This window comes from Pelophylax lessonae, assembly GCF_965119305.1.
Source record: "Pelophylax lessonae genome assembly, chromosome: 2".
NCBI classification, from domain to species: domain Eukaryota; kingdom Metazoa; phylum Chordata; class Amphibia; order Anura; family Ranidae; genus Pelophylax; species Pelophylax lessonae.
In genome coordinates, this window is record NC_138769.1 from 379,695,746 (window position 1) to 379,720,314 (window position 24,569).

A 24,569-nucleotide genomic window follows, 5' to 3' on the forward strand; every position below is an offset into this window, starting at 1 on the left:
TTCTGCTTTTATTCTAGGATTTATTTGCACCAGATATTACACATAAACAAGATCAAAGTGACCAGATGTGAATGGTGTCAAAAACTCAGGGAGTGTAAAGAAAAACACCTTTACATTTACAGATTTAAGATAAATCACAGGACAAATATTCTTTTGTGTAGACATGGAAGGTCAATGTACAACCAAAAGCAATCATCAAATAGGAATCAGGAATATATTCTTTGAAATGTGCTGAAATAATTCCGTTACCAATTTACAGCTTCCAAGGTACTTCCAAGTTTTAGAAAAGCACGTTGCCAGATTAGGAAATCATTTGACAGCAGCTGCAAATGGAGAAATATAGGACCATTCACATATTCCTGGATGGCAGAAATATCACTTGGCCTATAATATTCCAGCAGCAAAAGGCCATAAGATGTTGAGCCTTATGTGTTACTGGAGGTTTTAGTTTGCATGAAACTCTTAAGGACAGGTAAAGCCACCAGCTTTAACCTGGCGCCAGTATTACCTTCCTGAGTCACATTTTCCTTTTCAGATTTGGATACTGGAACATGACTTTTAATGAAGATTAAAATGAAAGCAACAACTTATGCTTCAAAAAGCATATTTAAAAACATGTTTTAAAGAATGTTTTATGCACTGTGATGTATTTTTTAATGTGGTTTTCTGAATTTTAGGCGTATTTGCTCCCATGTTTTATTGCTGTACGTATTAACTGCAGTACTAAGGGTTAGGACCTCTTATATGGTTTTAGTGCTGTCTGTGTCCCCAATACAAAGATTTGCCCTCTCTAATTATCTCTCTAATCAACTCGGTGACCACTGTCACTTGGACAGAAAGTGATAAGAAATCCAAATGTGTTATGCACATAGGCACATATACACATGCATATGCAATTATAAACCAGCATATATATATATAAAAAATGAAACACTGGCAACTAGAAGAGGATGAAGAACTGTAAGTGGTTTTAAAGACGGAAGGTTTTTTACCTTACTGCAATCTATGCAGCCCCCCCAAATACATACCTGAGCTTGATCTCTATCCCAGCGATGTGCACGAGAGTTTCGGCTCTCCCTCTCTTCATTGGTTCCCACTGCTATCAATCACAGCCAGTGACGAGTAAGGAGGAGGACAGGGCTAAGTCCTGCTCTGTATGTTTTATAGACACACAAAGCAGTGCTCGGGAGCGAACAAACACAAGTGCCCCCAAGCTGCAATGACTAATCCAATTCTTCCTTCATTTGTGTCTCACATGCTCCTTATCCCAAACACTGCAGCTTACAGTGTGAAGGTTTCAACAACAGAAGCCGTGCTGCCAATCCAGAAAGCAGGAGGCAGGACTAGGCATGGTCAGGTGCTGATGACAAGCTACAGGCTTGTGAACCAGCAGTGACACTGCTGATAGCCCCAATCCTTGCAACATTTTCTCACTGCAATACAAGCAGGAAAACATAGAATCATAGAAAAGTTATGTCAGAAAAAAGACCGAATAGTCCATTGAGCCTGCCTGTTTTTTTTTTGTATTTGCTTTTTTTTCATTATCTTTTTTGCCTATAGCCAAAGTATAGACCTGTTTGTCCCAAGCAGTTTTGAAGCCATTTATGGTTGACTGGCTTACTACCTCTGCTGGAAGTTTATTCCAAACATCAACTTCCCTTTCCTCCTGTTAGAGGTCATATCCTCGTGTTCTTGATTTTGGGGTCTTATATTGGAAAAACTGCCGTCCTGAACCTTATTCACCCCCTTGATGTATTTAAAAGTTTCAATACCGTCTCCCCTTTACCTTCTTTCCTCCAGACTGTACATATTAAGTTCCTAAAGTCAATTTGTTTTACCCCCCAGACCTTTCACCATTTGTATTACCCGTCTCTGAACTCGTTTTATCTTATCAATATCCTTTTGTAAGTGAGTTCTGCAGAACTGAACACAGTCTACATGATAGTGGCAACTCTGCTCTGAATTCAGAAGCAGTACAGCATAATTGCAACACCATCACAGGAAGACTAAAAGTGGACCTCAGTAGTAAGTTCAAAAGGTATTTGTAGGACTTTGCAGAGAAAACAGTACCAAGGTACCCACAATTAAGCAGCACATTATTTTTATTGGCAGGCCACAGTTCTAAATCAAACAGTATACTCACATCCAGCCAGAAGGTACTGATAATACTGCACCACATCAGATGCCAGCAACAAGGGATGATTTGCATTGAATGGTGGTTGTAACTCATTCCATTGTGGAGTCCTATGAAAGTGCAAAGTGCATGTTAAACAAACTAAAGAAAGGAATTTAAGATGGAACAGAAAAAGTTTTACAACAAGACCAGTTAGCTAGACCTCACTAATTAGTCAGCTGTGCCCAGGCCTTTATTTACAGTATGTGAGCTGACTTAAAGCCCCTTTCACACGGGCGTCATCTGTTCAGTCAGATTTTGGATTTCGTTTACATCAGTTTTTTTATAATTAATGACAGAAGATGACAATGATGTCACTTCCTTTTTTGACCACTACCTGGGTCACATGTTAACTTTTGGTTCATAAAGTACATTAAAATATGTAAATTAACACATTTTATAAAAAAACAGGATGGATGGAAAACAGATGATCATCTGATTAAATCAGTTTTTTTTTTATCCATTTTCAAAGGGAACAAAAGTGCAGACTTGATCCATGTAGTCTGCATGTTATTGCAGAATGCTGCAGCACAACACTAGGCTGCATTGCAGTGTGAATGGGACACATAGAAAACAATTGTCTCCTGTGTATCCCTGCAGTGATCGACATTTTACAATGCGATAAAACTTCTGCCACCGCACATAGTGTGAATTGGCCCTATAAAAATGGGCCTGAACGGAAGCAGACAAAAAACTAACGTAATGGACGATGTTCACTTACATCCGTTTGCCTATAGGAATGAATTGCTGTTCGTTTTTCAACCATCAACAGACTGATGAAAAATGGACAGATGGAATACCCATGTGAAAGGGGCCTTAAGACTTTAGAGCTTCCTCTCTTTCTGCTATGTGAGAACCTGCTGGGAGAAAGGCTGACTTGTTGAATAAAAATAAATGTCAAGCCTGCTTGGACTGTTTCTGGGTGTCCCTGAGGCAGCAGTAACCATGCATAAGACAGGGACAACCAGAAACAGTCCAAGCAGGTTTGACCTTCATTTGTATTTGGCAAGGCAGTAAACATATATACTTTGTGTATATGTATATATATATATATATATATATATATATATATATATATATATATATATATAATAGTGATCGACCGATTATCGGCAACACCAATATATCAGGGGCCGATATGCACTTTCCCCGATATATCGGAATCGGCCTTTTGATTTACCGATATTGCCGATATTTTGGGAAAGTGCTTGTACCGGGGTGATGCCTGCAGCTAGAGGCATCACCCTGGTACTGGTGTCCATAGCCGATGGTCGGCTGTCTTGTAATGACAACCGGTGCGGCTGAGAAGCCGCTCAGCTGTCATTCCAAGGAGCAGGAGGGGACGTCCCCCCCCCTCCCCCCGCCTTCTGCGGCTCGCCCGGGTCTCCTGTCCCACCGGGAGACCCGGGAATCCTGCCTTCACTGCCGCCGCCTAACTGGGTCTCCATTTCATTGAATTCGGCACCGCCAAGTACCCGGAAGTGATGTCATGATGTGATTGGACACAGCTGGTCACATGGTAAAGAGCCTACGTCACTAGGCTCTTTACTGAGATCGGAGATGCGGTGTGTCAAAGTGACACGCTGCATCACCGATCACGTCTGGTCAGGATAATGCAACCACTTTCCCGCCGTCAATCGCCTATAGGACGGGCAAAAGTGGTTAAAAAAACCCCCAAAATTTTTTTTTTAATGTACGAAAATATCAGCCAATATCGGCCGATATCCAATGACCAAAATATCGGTATTGGTGGTATAAAAATGATATTGGTCGATCAAAAATTTATATATATATATACAGTGGGTACGGAAAGTATTCAGACCCCCTTAAATTTTTCACTCTTTGTTATATTGCAGCCATTTGCTAAAATCATTTAAGTTCATGAATGTACACATAGCACCCCATACTGACAGAAAAACACAGAATTGTTGACGTTGTTGCAGATTTATTAAAAAAGAAAAACTGAAATATCACAAGGTCCTAAGTATTCAGACCCTTTGCTCAGTATTTAGTAGAAGCCCCCTTTTGATCTAATACAGCCAGGAGTCTTTTTGGGAAAGATGCAACAAGTCTTTCACACCTGGATTTGGGGATCCTCTGCCATTCCTTCTTGCAGATCCTCTCCAGTTCTGTCAGGTTGGATGGTAAACGTTGGTGGACAGCCATTTTTAGGTCTCTCCAGAGATGCTCATTTGGGTTTAAGTCAGGGCTCTGGCTGGGCCATTCAAGAACAGTCACAGAGTTGTTGTGAAGCCACTCCTTCGTTATTTTAGCTGTGTGCTTAGGGTCATTGTCTTGTTGGAAGGTAAACCTTCGGCCCAGTCTGAGGTCCAGAGCACTCTGGAGAAGGTTTTTGTCCAGGATATCCCTGTTCTTGGCCGCATTCATCTTTCCCTCGATTGCAACCAGTCGTCCTGTCCCTGCAGCTGAAAAACACCCCCACAGCATGATGTTGCCACCACCATGCTTCACTGTTGGGACTGTATTGGACAGGTGATGAGCAGTGCCTGGTTTTCTCCACACATACCGCTTAGAATTAAGGCCAAAAAGTTCTATTTTGGTCTCATCAGACCAGAGAATCTTATTTCTCACCATCTTGGAGTCCTTCAGGTGTTTTTTATCAAACTCCATGCGGGCTTTCATGTGTCTTACACTGAGGAGAGGCTTCCGTCGGGCCACTCTGCCATAAAGCCCCGACTGGTGGAGGGCTGCAGTGATGGTTGACTTTCTACAACTTTCTCCCATCTCCTGACTGCATCTCTGGAGCTCAGCCACAGTGATCTTTGGGTTCTTCTTTACCTCTCTCACCAAGGCTCTTCTCCCCCGATAGCTCAGTTTGGCCGGACGGCCAGCTCTAGGAAGGGTTCTGGTCGTCCCAAACGTCTTCCATTTGAGGATTATGGAGGCCACTGTGCTCTTAGGAACCTTAAGTGCAGCAGAAATATTTTTGTAACCTTGGCCAGATCTGTGCCTTGCCACAATTCTGTCTCTGAGCTCTTCAGGCAGTTCCTTTGACCTCATGATTCTCATTTGCTCTGACATGCATTGTGATCTGGAAGGTCTTATATAGAAAGGTGTGTGGCTTTCCTAATCAAGTCCAATCAGTATAATCAAACACAGCTGGACTCAAATGAAGGTATAGAACCATCTCAAGGATGATCAGAAGAAATGGAAAGCACCTGAGTTAAATATATGAGTGTCACAGCAAAGGGTTTGAATACTTAGGACCATGTGATATTTCAGTTTTTCTTTTTTAATAAATCTGCAACAATGTCAACAATTCTGTGTTTTTCCGTCAATATGGGGTGCTATGTGTACATTCATGAGGAAGAAGAATGAACTTAAATGATTTTAGCAAATGGCTGCAATATAACAAAGAGTGAAAAATGTAAGGGGGTCTGAATACTTTCCGTACCCACTGTATATAACGGCCAGCCTTTACATGCACATTAACTTTAATGGCTTCCCAGTCTTATTCTGTAGGTTTTAATATTGGGTTGGCCCACCCTTTGCAACTATAAACGGTTCAACTCTTTTGGGAAGGCTGTCCACAAGGTTTAGGAGTGTGTCTATGGGAATGTTTGACCATTCTTCCAGAAGCGCATTTGTGAGTTTAGGCTCTGATGTTGGACAAACAGGTGTTCTATCGGGTTGAGATCAGGACTTTGTGCACGCCAGTCAAGTTCCTCCACCCCAAACTCACTCATCTATGTCTTTATGGACCAAACTGTTCCCACAAAGTTGGAAGCATGAAATTGTCCAAAATGTCTTGGTATGATGACACCTTTAGAGTTTGCTTAACTAAAACTAAGGGGCCAGGCCTAACCCCCGAAAAACAACTCCACACCATAATCCCCCTCTACCAAATGGTTTGGACCAGTATACAAAGCAAGGTCCATAAAGACATGGATGAGCGAGTTTGGGGTGGAGGAATTTGACTGGCCTGCACAGAGTCCTCACCTTAACCCGACTGAACACCTTTGGGATGAATTAGAGCAGAGACTGCAAGCCAGGCCTAATCATCCACATCAGTGTCTAACCTCACAAATGCACTTCTGGAAGAATGGTCAAACATTCCCATAAACACACTACTAAACCTTGTGAATAGCCTTCCCAGAAGAGTTGAAGCTGTTGTAGATGCAAAGGTGGGCTAACTCAATATTGAATCCATCGGACTAAGACTGGGGTTCCATTAAAGTTCATGTGTGTGTAAAGGCAGGTGTCCCAATACTATTGAGAATATAGTGTTTTATATATATATATAAATATATATAGGATCTTCAGGGCAAGTCACTGAACACATGCATGTAATATTCAGAACGTAAAATAACTCTAAAGAATTTAAAGTGCATTTTCAAAAACGCCAAAAGCCCCCTTTTATTCAGGACCCATCAATGACTGTGTTGATGGGGGAATCCCCTCCGCCGAGCTATTGTGTTCTCCCAGTAGGGAGGGTCGCGAGGAACCATGCCTGCTGGGAGAGCACAGCATTTACTGCTAGCAGCTATAGCCGCTGGCAATAACTGCATGCTGAAAAATTTGACATGCTGCTTATACCTAAGTCGATCAGTGGATTGACTTGGGTACAATGAACCTGCTCATCCACCTATGGCCAGCTTTACCTAGAGCTTAGCTGTAGCTAATTGGTGTTAAAGTGGAACTTCACTCTCCCTATCAACATTAATTATTTTTAATATTCATGCTGCTAGTTTTAGTAAATAGATAGGAAAGTAAATCATATTTACTTGATTTAAACTTTTTTTTTTTTATTTCTTCAGTTACTTCCTGGTTTCTTGCCTAGGCAAGTTATGTGAAACATCCCAGGAGCCTTAGAAAGGGAAGGGGACTAGGAGGGGTTTTCCCAACACACTCTCCTGCATGCATGGTTGAGTTCAGGGCAGGTGGATTCTAGAAAGTACAGTATATCAAAAAAGTGAGTACACCCCTCCCATTTTTGTAAATATTTTATTTTATCTTTTTATGTGAAAACACTAAAGAAATGACACTTTGCTACAATGTAAAGTAGTGAGTGTACAGCTTGTATAACAGTCTCAATTTGCTGTCCCCTCAAAATAACTCAACACACAGCCATTAATGTCTAAACCGCTGGCAATATAAGTGAGTACACCCCTAAGTGAAGATGTTCAAATTGGGCCCAAATTGTCAATATTTTCTGTGGCCACTATTATTTTCAAGCAGTGTCTTATCCTTCTTGGGCATGGAGTTCACCAGAGCTTCACAGGTTGCCACTGGAGTCCTCTTCCACTCCTCCATGATGATATCAAGGAGCTGGTGAATGTTAGAGACCTTGCGCTACCCCACAGATGCTCAATAGGGTTTAGGTCAGGAGACATGCTTGGCCAGTCCATCATCTTTACCCTCAGCTTCTTTAGCAAGGCAATGGTCGTCTTGGAGATGTGTTTGGGGTCGTTATCATGTTGGAATACTGCCCTGCGGCCTAGTCTCCGAAGGGAGGGGATCATGTTCTGCTTCAGCATGACACAGTACATGTTGGCATAAATGATTCCCTCAATGAACTGTAGCTTCCCAGTGCTGGCAGCACTCATGCAGCCCAAGACCATGACACTCCCACCACCATGCTTGACTGTAGGCAGGACACACTTGTCTTTGTACTCCTCACTTGGTTGCCACCACACACACTTGACACCATCTGAACCAAATAGGTTTATCTTGGTCTTATCAGACCACAGGACATGGTTCCAGTAATCCATGTACTTAGTCTGCATGTGTTCAGCAAACTATTTGCGGGCTTTATTGTGCACACTCACTCAACTTCTTTGGTCGACAATGGCGAGGCCTGTTCTTAGTGGAACTTGTCTTGTTAAACTGCTATATGGTCTTTCCCACCGTGCTGCAGCTCAGTTTCAGGGTCTTGGCAATCTTCTTATAGCCTAGACCATCTTTATGTAGAGCAACAATTCTTTTTTTCAGATCCTCAGAGAGTTCTTTGCCATGAGGTGCCATGTTGAACTTGAAGTGACCAGTATGAAAGAGTGAGAGCGATAACAACAAATTTAACACACCAGCTCCCCATTTACAACTGAGACATTGTAACACTAACGAATCACATGATACCAGTGAGGGAAAATGGCTAATTGGGCCCAATTTGGACATTTTCACTTAGGGGTGTGCTCACTTTTGTTGCCTGCGGTTTAGACAATAATAGCTGTGTCTTGAGCTTTTTGAGTGGACAGCAAAATTACATTGTTATACAAGCTGTACACTCACTGCTTTACATTTTAGCAAAGTATCATTTCTTCAGGGTTGTCACATGGAAATATATATTAAAATATTTACAAAAATGTGAGGGGTGTACTCACTTTTGTGAAATACTGAAAATGCTGCATGAATCATTTGCCCCTACTCAAGATGCTAGGGGTGTTTTTTAAGTGGTTTCTCAACAAAATAAAGCATGGGGGTATAGATTGATGGGAGAATTTGTTTTGGATATTAAAAATGAATATATAGTGTTTTTGGTTTGTGGTACTCAGATCCAGTGAAGATCCGCTATAAAGAAACATGCCAGCTTCAAGAGCTGGGGGCTACCTATACAATAGCTAATTACTGGCAGGGAATTCTAAAAAAGTCCTTTCTTCTTAAAATACTGGTCTCTGTACGACCATCTATAGTTGCACGTGAACTTGTGATTCATAGAAATGATTTGATTCAAATGTTTAAAAAGAGAAATATTGCCAAATCTCTTTTGACCATACTTCTTCTATGGATCACAGGAGTGCCATTAGATCTGCACTCCTGTGACCCAGATTCAGCTGACAGCAGGCTAAAGCCAGTGCAGGCTCTGCAGGGATGTCAGGATCTGCCCACATGCCTGACCGGCAGCTAGCTTAGCCTCTCTGCACATCGCTGAGAGCCTGAGCCAGCCACTCCTGCCCCCTCCATAGTCCAGTGCTCTAGTGAGCACTTTTGGGGCAGAGCACAGTGCTAGCTGCAGACAGTTAAGGCTCTGTACTTAGAGTGGAGCAAGGAACCGAGCGATTAGCGGTCTTTGATTGCTCAGTTTGGTGTAGAGGTGGCAGGGGACAGCTGCAGCATTGAATTGATGCTGCAGCCAGCTAGGTGAATATGTAGGTTTGTTATTTTCGTTTCCCGCACTTCTCTTTTAAGCAATATTAATATTAGCTGTCTGCTACTTATAAGTATAGATCATTAGAAGATACTGGGAAACCTTGTTATATGGACAATTTAGGCAGATGTCAATGGATCTACCAGTAAAGTTTCTGAATTATGGAAAGAAAATAGTGAAGCTCCACAATACTCTAAAGTGGACTTCTACATGTCAGTATGATCTATTATATAGCCACTCTGCTGCTTTTGTTCAACATTTTCCTAATCATTTTACACCTTTAGATTCCCAGTTTAGTTTTAATAATCTTATGTTTGTGACTCAAAGGAGGCAGACAACTTCTCCCTGTTGCTAGAACTTAGCTCAGTATCAATTTTTATATGTTTTATATTATCCACTCACTATCTGGTTGAACTCCATATTTTGTATCAAGCAGACAAAGAAATCACTGTAACTTTAATTGTGAAAAAATACAGTAGATTGACGGATGATGGACATACTGTACAACATTCCTTAACTCAAACCAAATTCCTTTATGGTTCTTCTCTCTGAAAAATGACAGCTCTGTCCAATATGAGGTCATTTTAATTAAGGAAAGTTCCTTGTAAATTGTTCTGTATCGTTCTTATTGATTACACCAATACAGGAATAACCACGGCTGCAGGACAATGCATCCTGAAAATCAATGTCAAAATACTTTAAATTGTCCTAAAAAAGGCCCTGGAATAATATTTCTAAATTGATTTCTGTTTGGTGCAGTTAGGTCTGGCCACTTATTAAGGGCCATCTCAATCTAGACTAACTTTTATTAGAAAACCAATGGAACATTGCCGCTTTGATAGACAATCACGTTAATGCAGATATAAATTAGGGGCTAATGATAATAACTGTAAGTGATGGTTCAGCTAACAGAAATATGATTTATGAAATTCTCTTGGAAAAAATGCTAGTTAAACTATATCATTCCACGGTATGATGAGAAACATTTTATTATATATATATATATATATATATATATATATATATATATATATACACACACATGCACAGTATATGTATGTATATACATATATATATATATATATATATATATATACACACACACACACACACACACACAGTATATATATATATATATATATTTTTTTTTTGAAAAGCAAACAAGCAAAAAAACAACTGACTTAATAAGTCCTGGAGAACTTTGAAAACCTTGCAGAATTGTCACAATGCTCTTAATACATTTTCCTGTTCACCTTACAGGACACGTTTTGCTTACAAAAAAAATAGATATCTTCCCTCCTGTCCTTCAGTATTTTTACTTGATAAATAGGAAGCCACTGCATGCCTCCCAGTATGGAAGTACTTTGATTGATTCCCATCACCATGTAAGATAATGGAAGAGGTGGATGGAGATGATGGGGCCACAGGACTGTTTCTATACTCTTTTTTGCTAAAAGAAAAATAAAAAAATAAAAACAAATATTTCATGAATACCCTTACCCATATTAAAATTCTGTTTTATGCAATATAGCTAATGGCCTGTAATTTCCATAATACACTGACAAGCTAGAGCTTCAAGTTGCTTATACTATTTCATACCTGTGACAGGATGCTTACAAAATGAGGTATAAGATGACCTTGTGTGAACAGAGCTTTTTCAGTCAAGTTTCAAATATTAAATACATATTTTATTATGATAAAAAACAATATGCAAGTATTTCATACCTAACTAGGGTCCAACTTGCACGTGGTGAAGTCCACATTTCCAAAAGTGTGTCATCATTTATCTTCGGTGCAGTGCTTAGAGGTCGAGGTTCAAGCACATGTTCTACTAAAGTCCCATAACAGCTAATGACATAAAGGGATTCCACCACGTACTGCTTGGATTGGTCTAAAAAAATGTGAAAAATAAAAATCAACTTTAACATGCAAGCTGAGAATGTGTACAAATTTGACAAATTGTATAAATTATGGGCTACCTGAGTACACTTCACGTCTTCTCGGAAGCACCATTAAATAAAAGGTACCATAACATTTTGCATATGATGAATTGAGAGAGCTGCTTGTTCTGACAACTAGGGACATTTTTCATATGTTATTTGCGACAACTAAGAATTCTTTATGTTACCCTCTGCCTGTTTTATTGTGATTGCTTATCTTACCGATAACCACCTACCACTTCCCCTTTTTGTTTCCCCAACCCTAAGTTATTATAAAGTTAGGTTTCAGTAAGGTTAGGGGGTGCACATCTCCAGTACTACCACATTTAAATGATGTGCACTTGAAATAGGAGGACTAGAAGTATAAACATGGGATTATTATATGCTGTATTTTGCCAAATGATTGACAGTATATCATGTTTTTAAATCTGAGAATTGTACAGTCCTCTTATACTTATTGTAAAACTTTAAGATTTTAAAACTGCGACTATGTATATCCTCCTGGAATGTCCACATGTATACATGTTGAATGAAAAATAAAAAAAATATTTCCGATGGCAGTGTCTACAAAGTTGCAATACAGTGAGAAAATAGACAACTGTGTAATAACTACATATGACAATAAAATCCAGAGATCGACCAGGTTAAATGTGGGTGAGATGGTCACAGAACCCTGGTTGGTATAAATGACTAAAGTGGAACTAAATCTTCCTATCCTTTATATCCAAAGTCATCACTGTCTTAGTCTTTATTTAGCTGTGGTGCTGTAGTAATGCACATTTCATCTATAGTACCAGACATTTGACAGCTGACATAGGCACACTGACAACTATTACAGGTGCAACTCTAACAGTTATCACCAGAGGCATGCCTTGAAAGTAACACTTTTGGAAAAAAGTTAAATTGGTGGGTTTGGTTCAACTTTAAGCAACTCAAATGTATCACATATTACCTAACATGTAGGAAAGTACCATCATACTAAGATTGGTTTACAGTGCATATGGGCAAGAGATGTTTTCCAGTTTTTGCACAATCACTGAATTGGTATGAATGGCACTGTTTAGGATGTTTTTTTTTTTTTTTAAATCACACAACTTATCAAGCATTATCATTGATATTGGAAGCATCTCAATGCCCAAAGTTAGTTCTGTGTCAGGTCTGTCACAGCAATTCTTTGTGGTCCACTGTCTGATTGAAAGGAGGTATGAACAGAGAGAAGAACATTGTCCAATCACATTAAATGGTTAGTAGTTTTCTTTTAGGTGTTTTAAGTAATTAGCTGATGACTGTCTGCCATAGAGCTCATATCATATTTGAACACACGCAGCTACATTACAATAGAAAATGCAGCGTTTGACAAGAAAAGGCAGTGTTTTTCTTGCAATTCAAGTGCACTTCAGTAGCACATGCTGCAACCAATGAATGCAGTGCAACTCAAAACAAATCAAACACAAATTCTAAAATGTCATTCTGCTAACCTGCATTTGACAAGTGTTCTAAATGCATATAAAACTCAGAACAACACCGATTGACGGGACCCCTTTTCACACACTTGCTCTGATTGCTTTTGTTTAGAGCAGCTATAAAAGCTATAGGACTGCATTATGTAACCTGATACAGCAGCGCTAAAGGGGCTAACACCAAAACAAGACAATGCTACATATGACCTTTATGGACTGTTTTTATAGACTTTGTGTTATTTTAAGGATTCAGTAAAAGAGTTGTTTATAAGATGGTGCTGACCATGTTACTACTATGAGCAAAACACCAGATAGTACTGATTGTGCCCAGTAAGGGCAAAGTATCACTCTTTCAGGATTCAAGCTCATTTTCATCCCTTACAAAAACATGCTGGCAGTGAGAAAGAGAAAAAAAAAAGAAAAAGGAAAGGTATGTTTACATTAATACTGTATGTAAGAATGCTAAGAAGCCCTTGTCCGTCGAGGATTTTTTTTAGTTTTACTGGTGCTTTAATCCTGTGCATTTATCATCGCTGACACTTTCATGTGAAGCATACTGTATTCCAAGCCTTGTTCACAAAGAGTGTTCAATGGCTGTTTTACTTTGCTCAGATGCACATAGCAATGAGTTTTGGTGGCAGTTACGGAAAACATGCAGTGAGGCAAGAAATGTTTTTAGACAGGCATAAAGGCCGGCAGTGGACAGTGTTGTGTTGATTAAAATACATAGTACCTTTTCTACAATAGCTGCAGTGTCTTGTGTCTTTCTTAGCAACTTGCGACAGATGTGTCTGAGTTTTTAGGTGGTTTGTGTCTTGGCCATATGTCCTTGGCTGAGATCACAATGTAAATGTAATCGTTTCTGACTGCCCTGTATGTCTATCAGCGCAAGAGTCAGGTCTAAACATAGAGCAACATATGTTGGTCTGACTCACTAAGTAAAGTGTCTCTAAGAGGCAGTGCGGTGTCAGAAAATCAAGTCTGCCATTGTACAGTACAGTTATTGATATCATTTTAAGCTTACCTGTGAGATGGCCTACAAGTCAGTGCACTTAGTGCGCAAAATTGTATACCAACTTTTTTCCTTGTATATATTAATCAGTAGCGCAATTACGATTTGATCAGTATTAAGCAAACTGATATCAAATATATTGTAAGAACAAGTACATGAAGGTACTCTCCCGATTGTATAGGAAATGCACAAAAAACATATGTACATAAAGTATCAAGGTTTACTTACAGAGGATATTTAAGTGATATTAAAGGCAATTTTTTTTTTAAAGTAACAAACATGTTATACTTACCTGCTCTGTGCAATGGTTTTGCACAGAGCAGGCCCTGTCCTCCTCTTCTCTGGTCCCCCGCCGACACTCCTGGCCCCTCCCTCCTGTCGAGTGCCACCCCCCCCGAAGGGGCATCCAAGCAGGCTTGCTCCTGAGCCACAGCCCTGTGTGTCCATAAAAAAGGAAAAAGGTTGGGACTTTATATGAGGAGGACAACTAACAATAGGTAAAATGAATCCTGTAGTCACACAGGTTCATAAACAACAGTAGGAGTAATATAAAAAAATATTTATTCAATAGTCTCAACAAAAGTATTCAGACAGCCTTCCGCCCCAATCATTAATTAAAATATCTTGAGCTGGCCTTGCAAGGAAATTTCTAGAAGGGGAGTACTTACGCCTGGGGGTTCCCCTTTATTTTCCCCTCCATATCTTTCCCAATAGAATTTTGATTAAATAAAATGTTTGCTGATATTGTTATTCATCCTCTTTTACAATCTCTATAGATGCATTTGATTGCTCCTGCCCCTGAAGAAGTGGGTTGTGTCCCACGATACGCGTTGGGCCCTTTAGGATGCAAACTTTATACTTCATACTCCTATACATTGGCCTGTATATTTATTGCTGTCCATTGATAATTTATTTTCTACAGTTATCAGATCCTGTATGTAACCAGCTCTTGTTACCATGTTTGATGTTCATGTTATACGATTTTACCTTATTGATGTATGTCATAATATGTATACTTTTGTTGAGACTATTGAATAAATATTTTTTATATTACTCCTACTGTTGTTTATGAACCTGTGAGACAACAGGATTCATTTTACCTATTGTTAGTTGTCCTCCTCATATAAAGTCCCAACCTTTTTTTCTTTTCCTATAGAATTAAGGATGGAAGCACAAGGGTATCCATGCACTTCATTTAAAGTCCCAAGCCCTGCTTTTTTTTTCCGTGTGTCCATGAACACACAGAGCCGCGGCTCAGGCCCGCCCCTCTCCCCCCTCATTGGCTCACTGGCTGTGATTGACAGCTGCTGTGTAAGCCAAAGGAAGGAGAACGGAGGCTCTCATGCACATCATGGGATTGGGCTTTGGTAAGTATTAGAAGGGGCTGCACAGAGAAGGTTTTTTACCTTTATGCATAGAATGCATGCAGGTAAAAGAACTTGAGCCTTTAAAACCACTTTAGGTATATGTCTGTCCTCAAAGTCCAAGGTCGATATTCTCAACTGAATAAAATATAAATATTGAGAGGACCTTGCAAGGATTTAGAGCTTCATCCACTACACTCCAGTGTCTCACTCCTGCTGCTGCATGAAGTTAAATCTAAAGGCTCCTAATGCATTGTAAAGTAATGTGGATGGCCTGATAGTCAGAGTATGTGGGGACTCTAGGGGGTTGATATACTAAAAGCAAATAGGCTGTTCACTTTGCAAGGAAGTTGCACGTTGCAATGGAATTTTCCCAAGAGCTTGAGCTTTCACTTTGCAAAAAATTCCCAATCACATGCAAGGAAAAAAAAATACAGGGTTTTACTTGCACATGATTGGAAGTCAGCAGAAGTTCACCTCATTCATCAAGCACTGGGCAAAATTATGTTGTAAGAAAGAGCCATAAGAAACTAATAAATGATTTAACCAACCAACCAGCATTTATCTAAGACTGAGACATCCGATTTGAACGGATTGGCTAAAAAATTAAATCATCAGTTTTCCTCTGTGCAGCTGTGGGCTAAAAAAATATCTCCCTAAAATGCCACCTTCATACCAATTTTGATGACCATTAGACAGATTTACAAATTTTCAATGAATATTAATAAAACTATTTTACATAAACTGCAGATTATTTTATAATAAGTAGGTATTTTGTACCAGAGCTCATACTGCATTCAAAATGTTGGCTGTGGTAAATGCATTCAGCTTATCCACACTCTGCACTGCGTTAACTCCAGATGCACTATTCATATCCAAAAGTAAATTCAGACTAACACCCACACTTTCTCTGTAAAAACACTTACTGGTTTTGAGGTCCACATCAATTGAAAATTAAAATCCAGCATGCCCATGTGGCTTCTCCTCAAGATCTGGTTGATGGCAAGTCTTAGGAAGCCAATTCATTTGTAATGTGAACAAACTCTAATACAATGTGCTTCAAGCACAAAAATACATGTATAGCAGAGTACCACGTAATGGCATGAACAGGTCCTTAGTCATATAAAAATAATTGAAAGCTGACATCCCTTGCTTTCCTATGACTATGACCATGGTATTCTTCTCCTCTTTGGCCACTAGATAGCAATGTGCCAGTGAAAAGAACTGTATACTTTGTGCAGCACTGACCAAAAATGCTCCGTACTAGAACAGAAAATACATTGTACTAAACATACAAGGGCTTCCAAAATGTCATCTCCCCAGAAAGAAGTCATGATTTCTTTGCCTATAACTAAATATTCTAATTAGTTCACCATGGGACCTAATTTACGGTTTGAGGGCTTGAGAAGATAGGAGCTGGAACAAAAATAGCTTTGACTGCAATAGGTTGGTATACTGTATCTTTACAGCATTGGCATGCACATCTTTATTGAATTTTCATTTAAATCTGGATTTATTTTCTTTTAATATGGTAGAATTTACTGACCTTTGTCCCTTTTAATACCTTGATTGTTTGCAAACCACGATCGGGAGGATCCAAACACTGCAGAGACACAAAATTCTCCTCCTGAAGACTTGCTTGGGGAAATCTGAGGGGCTTGCTTGACTTTGCTAGTAAAAAAAAAAAAAAAAAATACAAAAATGATGGAGATTAATGAGGAAAAAAATTAAAGAATAAAGTAATAGAATTGAATTCATTTTTTTTAGTTCTTTATTTATTGGAATGTGTCAAATAATTACAACATAACAAGACAATATGAATGGGTACAAATAGGCCATGAAGAACATAAAACATCAACACATTTTAGAAAACCATAAAAGAGTGTACAGAAAATTGCACTGCCGTAAAAATTGTATTAAATTTTGAATGTTAATAATGCATAACTTAACACTATAAGAAAAATGCAATATATTGCAGCTTACCGGTCCTTAGATGAAGTGGTTGCATTAGTTTTCTGCTTTTTAGGCCTTTTTTCCACCTCATTATTATTATTTAGTGAATAGCACACTTCTTGTCCTTTCTTGCCTATGATATTTTTTGCCCTTTATTCTATGTGGGCAGCCATGGTTGTTACACAGGCTGGACTTTAAACATGTCTGTCCTTGTTCATTTCCATTACTTGACTAGTAGTTACACAACTACTTATTTTCTTCCAAGATCACAAGAAGTGACAAGGACGCTGCATTTCTTGCATGATCAACAGGTATTTTCTGTACCTGCTAAGAAGGTTCTTAGCCTGAAAAACTAAAATGAATGCAGCCACCACCTGTAGGGACTGGTAAACACAATTTATTACATTTTTGCTTTTGGTGTTAGATACGCTTTAAATACAAAATGAGCTTGTGCTGACATTCCCTTAGTGGAAATTACATAAATTAATTGTTGGAGTTTTTTTTAAATGCACAAGGCGAGGAGGAGGGGCAGATGAACGTCCCAATCTTCCCCATCTATTCACAGGACTCCTTGTATTCCATGAAAAGAATACAAGATTTCTTTTTTTATTTATTTTTTTTTTTAATAGACAAGATGGAGAGTGAGTGGCCCACTATCATCACCGTGCTACAGTCTGGACTGTAAGCTTCAGCTTTGTAAGTTCAGCATTTACATTAGCATATAGACTGGATGAAACTAAAAGTTTTAACTAACACAGAAGCGTCCACCCATGGGTTGCCCACTATTAGAGGTAATTTATTCTACCATAGCAAATATACAAAATATTTTTTCACTGTTTGTAAAAAGAAAAAAAAAAAAAATCATGGCAACATATTTCTGGGTGCATTATGTACACATCCACTGCTCTGTCCGTAAGCCTTGCATCTGTGGGGGATAATGTAACCAAATGTCTAAAGTGCATGCTGGGGATGTAATGTTTCTTTTTTAACAACATTGGGACTTTCCAAATGATTATACGATGAGCCACCCAGCAGTATGGGAGGCAGTCAGTGGAGTGACCTGTTCCAGTAACTCCAGAAAAAGAAGCAGATAATGATTTACAATAATGTTTTCTAAAATCCTAACAATGTATGTTAATAGCTTAGCAAGAACAAAAAAAAGGAACATTTATTTACCTAAAAAATAATAATAAAAGAAATGGAAGGCACAAATATATGTTTGAAAAAAAAAAAAAAAAGTTAGCTTTCTGTAAAAAAATGCAACAGTAATGTAATAAAGTTAAAACTATGTTTTTTTAGTTTTGTAGGGAATGGTTAAAAACAAATCACCATTTTTTTAGTCGTACTTTCAAGATAATTCCCTTCATTTCTGTTTTGAGAACAAACAGGAAATAAAATGATATATATCGAAAGTAAGGGAATATCCCCTTTAAGATGGGTATGAGAATAGGTTCACCAATCAGATAACTTCCTGTTCCCGCTTCTCCAGAGAAAAATTTAAATTGTTGGATTTCCCATCATTTTGTGTGCCACAGACAATGGTCTGAGGACGAATCTCCCCAGTGAGGATGCAAACAGCAATAATAACCTAAATCTTCACTTTGATACAATGGTCACTTTAAATAGTTTGACCTGTTCCTACAAGGACATATGACTTTTATTTTGTGACTTCTTCCAGGTAAATGACTCAATGCACTGAATCAGCATAATATATGAACATGAAAAGGGAGCTTAGTAACTGGAGCACCCATAGTTCTCTAAATAAACGTTAAATGTTTAACACACATATGTATGTGGTTGTGGTTGTGCTGCCAGTCCCTACTTTATTAGTTTCCATTTAGACAACATAAACAATAATTGAGTTCATAGGACAAGGTAGCAACCTTTCTCTCATTAAACCATTAATGAAGGCCTGTGGTTTGCATCACACTATACTAATCCTATAGACTGCACTGTAAATCCTATAGTGATAAAAATCCATTTTGTCTTCTGCTACACTAAAACACTATACAATATTGATTGTTGTAGCCCTGGAATGGCTGAATAGCTGCCGCCTACAAAGATGTGATTTGTAAAAGTAATGTGCTATGGTAATCTCTTAAGGGCTACACTAACCTGTTTTGGCATCAGATCAACATAATACTTGGTCTGGAATAACCAGGAATGTTTACAAGAAAGGATATAAAAGCATTATGAATCATCACACAATGATGCTGAGGTGTTTCATGTAATCAATCATTGTTACATGCTCATGTGTCAGCCCGGTGTTGGGACACACCACCGCATTAAGAGGGTAGATGGGATCATAAAACGCATTTCATTTTGGAATGTTTCCATTGGAACACTATATTAAATTATGAATTCCTTGGTCTTTTCTTTCCAATTCAAGGTAATGGATATGTAATTTAGAAAGTGGAGATTTAAGTGTGTGTCATGAAGTGGAATTAGTCATTTCTGTAGAACAACTGAATGGCACTTTTTCATCCCAATATAATGTGCCTTTGGTTAGATGCTGTTCTGTAAATATCTTAAAGTTTCCAATTTAAAAAAGTATAGTAAAATGTATTCTTTATCCTCACAAATTCATTAATTCATATGTGATATTAATATGCAGAGCCTCCTCTGATTTCCGAAACCATGAACATTGTTAAAAATTAGTTATGTCAGATCCAGAACACTTTTTGATTTCCCTACTGTATTAGGCATACGAGTCACTACTATTTACCTTTAATCTAGTTTTCAATATATGCTATATTGATAAAAATTCATGGATTATTAATGACCACCAGGGGACTTTCAGCAAAGGCTGGAAGCCGAACAGAGACACAGTGTGTAGGCCAGAAAACATACAAAATAAAGGGTGGAGGAGGTATGAAGAGAAAATGCACACCATGGTAATGTAATGCAGAGCTTTGTATGATTTGATGCATTGTAAATTTAAATTAAAATGAATACTAAAACCAAATAGGCGATGGTTGTGTGATAAGCAGCGCTAAAGCCCAAATCTGAGCACAGCAAAAAAACATACAGTTATGTGGTATATGTTACTTTATGACAAGGAAACCATCTGGAATATCTGCAAGTTCCATACGGAAATAGCTTGCACCTTTATTGTCAATGGCCCAGTCACTTATCATCCTCCTTGGGTTTTGGAAATAAAGGTACTGGTGTCATGGCCTTTGCATGAGAAAATGTAAACAGATCTTTGTGCTGTAAATGTGTATCTGCTCCCAGCAACATAGAGAGGCTGTTTCTAATGGCACAGATACAACGTTTTGCTGGCAAAATCAACTCATTTTCATTTCCCATCATATTACTCCTGACAAATGGCAGGATATGGATAATGAAGCAGTTGCCCATATCACTGGTTGTAGCAGCCACCATTACTGATTGGCAGCTACTGCACAAAACAAAATACTATTGTAGCACCCTCCTAGATAGGTGCTAGGTAGGTAAAGCCTAGTGTCTCCATCTGCTTATCAGGGGAGCCTGATTCATAGTTATGCCTGTTGCATGTGTCCAGGGTGTGATTCATCTGGGTTGAGGGAGTGTCTCCACTGTATCCAATAGGGGATCATGTTGGACAGTGGAGGAAACCCAGCCAGTGACACACAGGCTTTTGTAACTATCCCTGTGGGTTGGCACAAACAGTGGTGCATCCTGGGATATGTTATAAAAGCCAAGGGCACATGTGACAGGGTGTCTTTGGGCGGGAAGCCAGGTCCCAGAAGGAGGGTGACATTTTTCTCTCCTTCTGCTGCTGTGGATGGTGGTCACAGGCGGTCGGCCTTGTAAGCCAGGAGTGTGGAGCTGAGCCAGGATGTCCAGGAAAGCTGACTGGTGGAGTTGGAGGCAGAGCAACCTTGGGAAAAACAGTGTCCGTGAGTACCGGGAAGCTTGCTGGGGGTCTGCCCAGGAAGAGGACCACTCCAGTGGAGATTCAGTGGACAGGTGTCAGCACACACAGCAAGTGAGAAAGGGGGTGCCAAGTTAGAGCCCTGAAGAGTAATTCAAGCAGGAACACATTAACTATCTTCACTTCAGTGGCAAGGTGAAGCAGCGGCCTTGCCGCACAGTACAGCTAGTTGTCCTCAAGATTGTGCATAGTTCATAGTTGGAGTATCCCACTCATCCCTTCTCCTATCCAAGTTCCAAATAAAAAACACAAAAACCTACATCCCCTGGATTGATTATTGACTGAGCCACGGTCTTTCAATGCAAATGATCTGCTATCAGTTGCTAAGGGTAACGCAGGGGAATCCAGAAAGTGTAATTCTCAGCAGTCCCCTAGGGGGCAGTGCTACACTATTTTATGGCATCTGGAGTTGAGCTACATATTTACCACCACACCTCTAAAAAAAGTAAATCAGAACCCCCTGGTGAGAGTGACCATCTTCGGATCGTTGGGGCAGGTAACTGAGTGTTTCTCCAACATCTGCTATTGCAATTCTGACCTTCAAAAAACATTTGTATCACTCACTGATACACTTAGACAGGAATGTAACAGAGTTTATACCATGATAGCTCTTTACAGAGACAATGTTGTTTAATTTCTAAATACAACATTCAGAGTTTAAGCTTAAGGTATAACTCCACTTTTGTGGGGAAAAAACATTACCCTCTGGGTGATCTATGTACAATACAAGGATTTTAAAAAACTTTGTTGTCGATTCCTACCTTTTTTTATTCTGAAGAAATCCCTGTGTGTTTGTCTGTATCCATATTGGAAAGTTAGTCTAATGGGAGTGGTTTCTTAATCATCAACCAGCTTTGCACCTGCAGGGCTCTAATGAGGAAATCTGCTGGGCCTGCTTCCCTTTAGACGTGATTTCCTATTGGAAGTATTTCACCAAAAATTACATTTTTGTTGCAGAGAATGCGTGAAATCTGACTTGTATCTTAGTATCTTGTATCTCAGACTTCTGGGAAAATTAGTGAGCTAATCACACAAGCAGGGAAAGATGTTTCTGGGGGGCATTCTGTGTACAGAACGCCACTAGGTAGCCATATTGAATTGTATTTTCAGAAAATTACAGAGCTGCAGATAGAAAAGGAAAAGTAATTTTTAAAAACATTCAATTACAATATGACTTGTGTCGCAATTGTATACGCTGTATTATTTTTTCTTTATTTGCTATTTTTTTCCCAACGAAAGTGGAGTTACCCTCTAAAGTTTTTTAAAGAAATTCTGGGTTGCCAAAAAAATCAAACATACTTACTTCTATGCTGCAGCATGTACTGTATGTGACACTGCAGCTGTCCCACACTACCTCCAAAACTGAGAGCTGAGTGATGACATGACTGCTCATCAGTCAACTCTCAGTCTGCTTGCACCACAGAGCAGTGACTTTCATTCCTGCAGTGCTTACAGGAGCACCAAGCTGGGAAGGGAGTGGGTGCAGCTGGCTCTGACTCTTAGCTGCACCCTGTCAATAAGGTAACTGGGTGGATTCTGACAGTACTGTCTTGGCATGGCTTTGCCCTGTCAGCGAAAAGCTGGTAACAGAAGAACACAAGTTAATGTACTCCTGTGGTGCAAAAGAGATGTACAGCCAAAAAAGTTTGCCATACTTCTCTTCTAAATCTCATTTTTTTGAAGAACAGAAAAACAGTGCAGGGAAGATTTACAGAAATATTTATCGCAAAGCAGACAAAAGCAACAGTAAAATAAAAAGGTTTAAAAGTAAAAAAAAAAAAAAAAAAAAGATAAGTAGAGTCCATTTGATCTCTGATTCAGTGCAAAGTTTGGATCCCTTGAAAAGAAAGTCAAATCTGATAAGCTAAAGTCACTGGCCCTCTTGTTGTGACTCTCAGTATCCTTAGCAGTTGAAGGTAAAAAAAAATAAAAAAAAAGTTCAGGCTGCCAATTGCAGTAGCTTTTTGTTGAACCTGAAGAGGGTGTCAAAGATTCAATTCCACACAATCAAAGGATGGTAGGATTTCTGGAGAGTAATGGGCCATACACACTATAAGATTTTCTGAAGACTTTTTCCTTCAGACTTACCAAAACCATATAATATGAGATCAAACCTAAACACTTTCAATTTGTATGCAATCAGGCAGGCCCTTGTACTACATAGAAAAGGTAAATCTGAAGGAAAAAGTCTTCAGAAAATCTTATAGTGTGTATGGCCCATTAGTTACTATGTGCACCCAACACCCTTAATTTCAACTATTTTGGGTACAGGAAGAAGTATATTTCCATATATAGCATTTAAGGTTTCACAATCAGACAACCAACATGTGGACTACTCTGTCTTTTTCTGCCGTCACTTTATGTTTCTATATAAGTTTACAACAATGAAATATATGTATTGCTCTCTAGACTGTTTATCACTATTTTTGACAGGATCATTTACAACATGGACCCATTAGGAGTATTTTACAGACCCTAGCTAGTGGAGCTTCACAATACTTCTGCTTTTGTTAAATGTGTTTTAGGCCGGGCTGTATTTCATCAAATCTGTCACCTTTCATGAATGCCTAACACCAACACAAGATTTAAATCTAACCATTTTTGATAAAGACTTGTTACAATCCTTTTGTTACAGAATTCTGGAGAATATAAAGGTAGCATGGTATTCAGTACTACTTCCTCAATCTCTCCACATAGTATGGGGTTTGTTATACCTCACAATTGCCACAGAAGCTACTGAATATTAGGCTCTTGTTCTCTGAAATGAATACTGCACCACCATTGACCAATTTATTATCATAAATTATAATTATAAAGCAACCAATATGGTATCAACAATCCAGCCAGGCCACACTTAACAGCATCATTTTCACTATATTTTCAAATCCAAGTTAATATGAAAAAAACAACAACGCTGTCAAGCATTATGCCTTTAACATGGGACATAAACCACTGCATGAAACCTATCTTTACATCATGCAATCTTCAGTTGTCCAAATCCTGCTTTTGTGTAATGACAGCCTGAGAAAAATACCCTTAACCACTTAAGCCCCAGAGGATTTGGCTGCTCAAAGACCAGGCCCTATTTTGCGATTCCGCACTGCATGACTTAAAAGGACAATTGCGCGGTCATGCATGTATGAAATTGACGTCCTTTTTTTTCCCACAAACAGAGCTTTCTTTTGGTGGCATTTGATCACCTGTGCGATTTTTATTTTTTGAGTTATAAACAAAAAAAGAGCGACAATTTTGAAAAAATAACAATATTTTTCACATTTTTTTATACGAAATTCTCAAATAAAAATGTAAAAATCAAAATTTTTTAACATTTTAGGCCAATTTGTTTTCTGCTACATATTTTTGGTAAAAAAAATTGCAATAAGCGTATTTTGATTGGTTTGCGCAAAAGTTATTGCGTTTACTTATGTCATTTTTATTGTTTTTTTTTTTTAAACTAGTAATGGCGGTTATCTGCAATTGTTTTTGCGGGACTGCGACATTGCAGCAGACAGATCGGACCCCTGGCTGACATTTTGACACTTTTGGGAGTACTAGTGACATTACTACAGGAATCAGTTCTATAAATATCCACTGTTACTGTCAAAATGACACTGGCAGGGAAGGGGTTAACTTTATTGGTGATCAA

The 24,569-nt window shown here is 38.9% G+C and overlaps 1 protein-coding gene across 5 annotated transcripts in view; it reads right to left on the minus strand.

Annotated features, from left to right (window-relative positions):
- BCAS3 (BCAS3 microtubule associated cell migration factor) overlaps positions 1 to 24,569 on the minus strand; it is a 1,702,410-nt gene that overhangs the window by 836,716 nt on the left and 841,125 nt on the right. For all 5 annotated transcript variants that reach the window (XM_082245731.1, XM_082245733.1, XM_082245734.1 and 2 more), the window contains 3 exons: positions 16,601 to 16,725; positions 11,004 to 11,169; positions 2,144 to 2,244 (listed from right to left, as the gene is read on the minus strand). In XM_082245731.1, the coding sequence (XP_082101857.1) occupies positions 2,144 to 2,244; positions 11,004 to 11,169; positions 16,601 to 16,725 (392 nt within the window). The remainder of the gene's footprint in view (positions 1 to 2,143; positions 2,245 to 11,003; positions 11,170 to 16,600; positions 16,726 to 24,569) is intronic.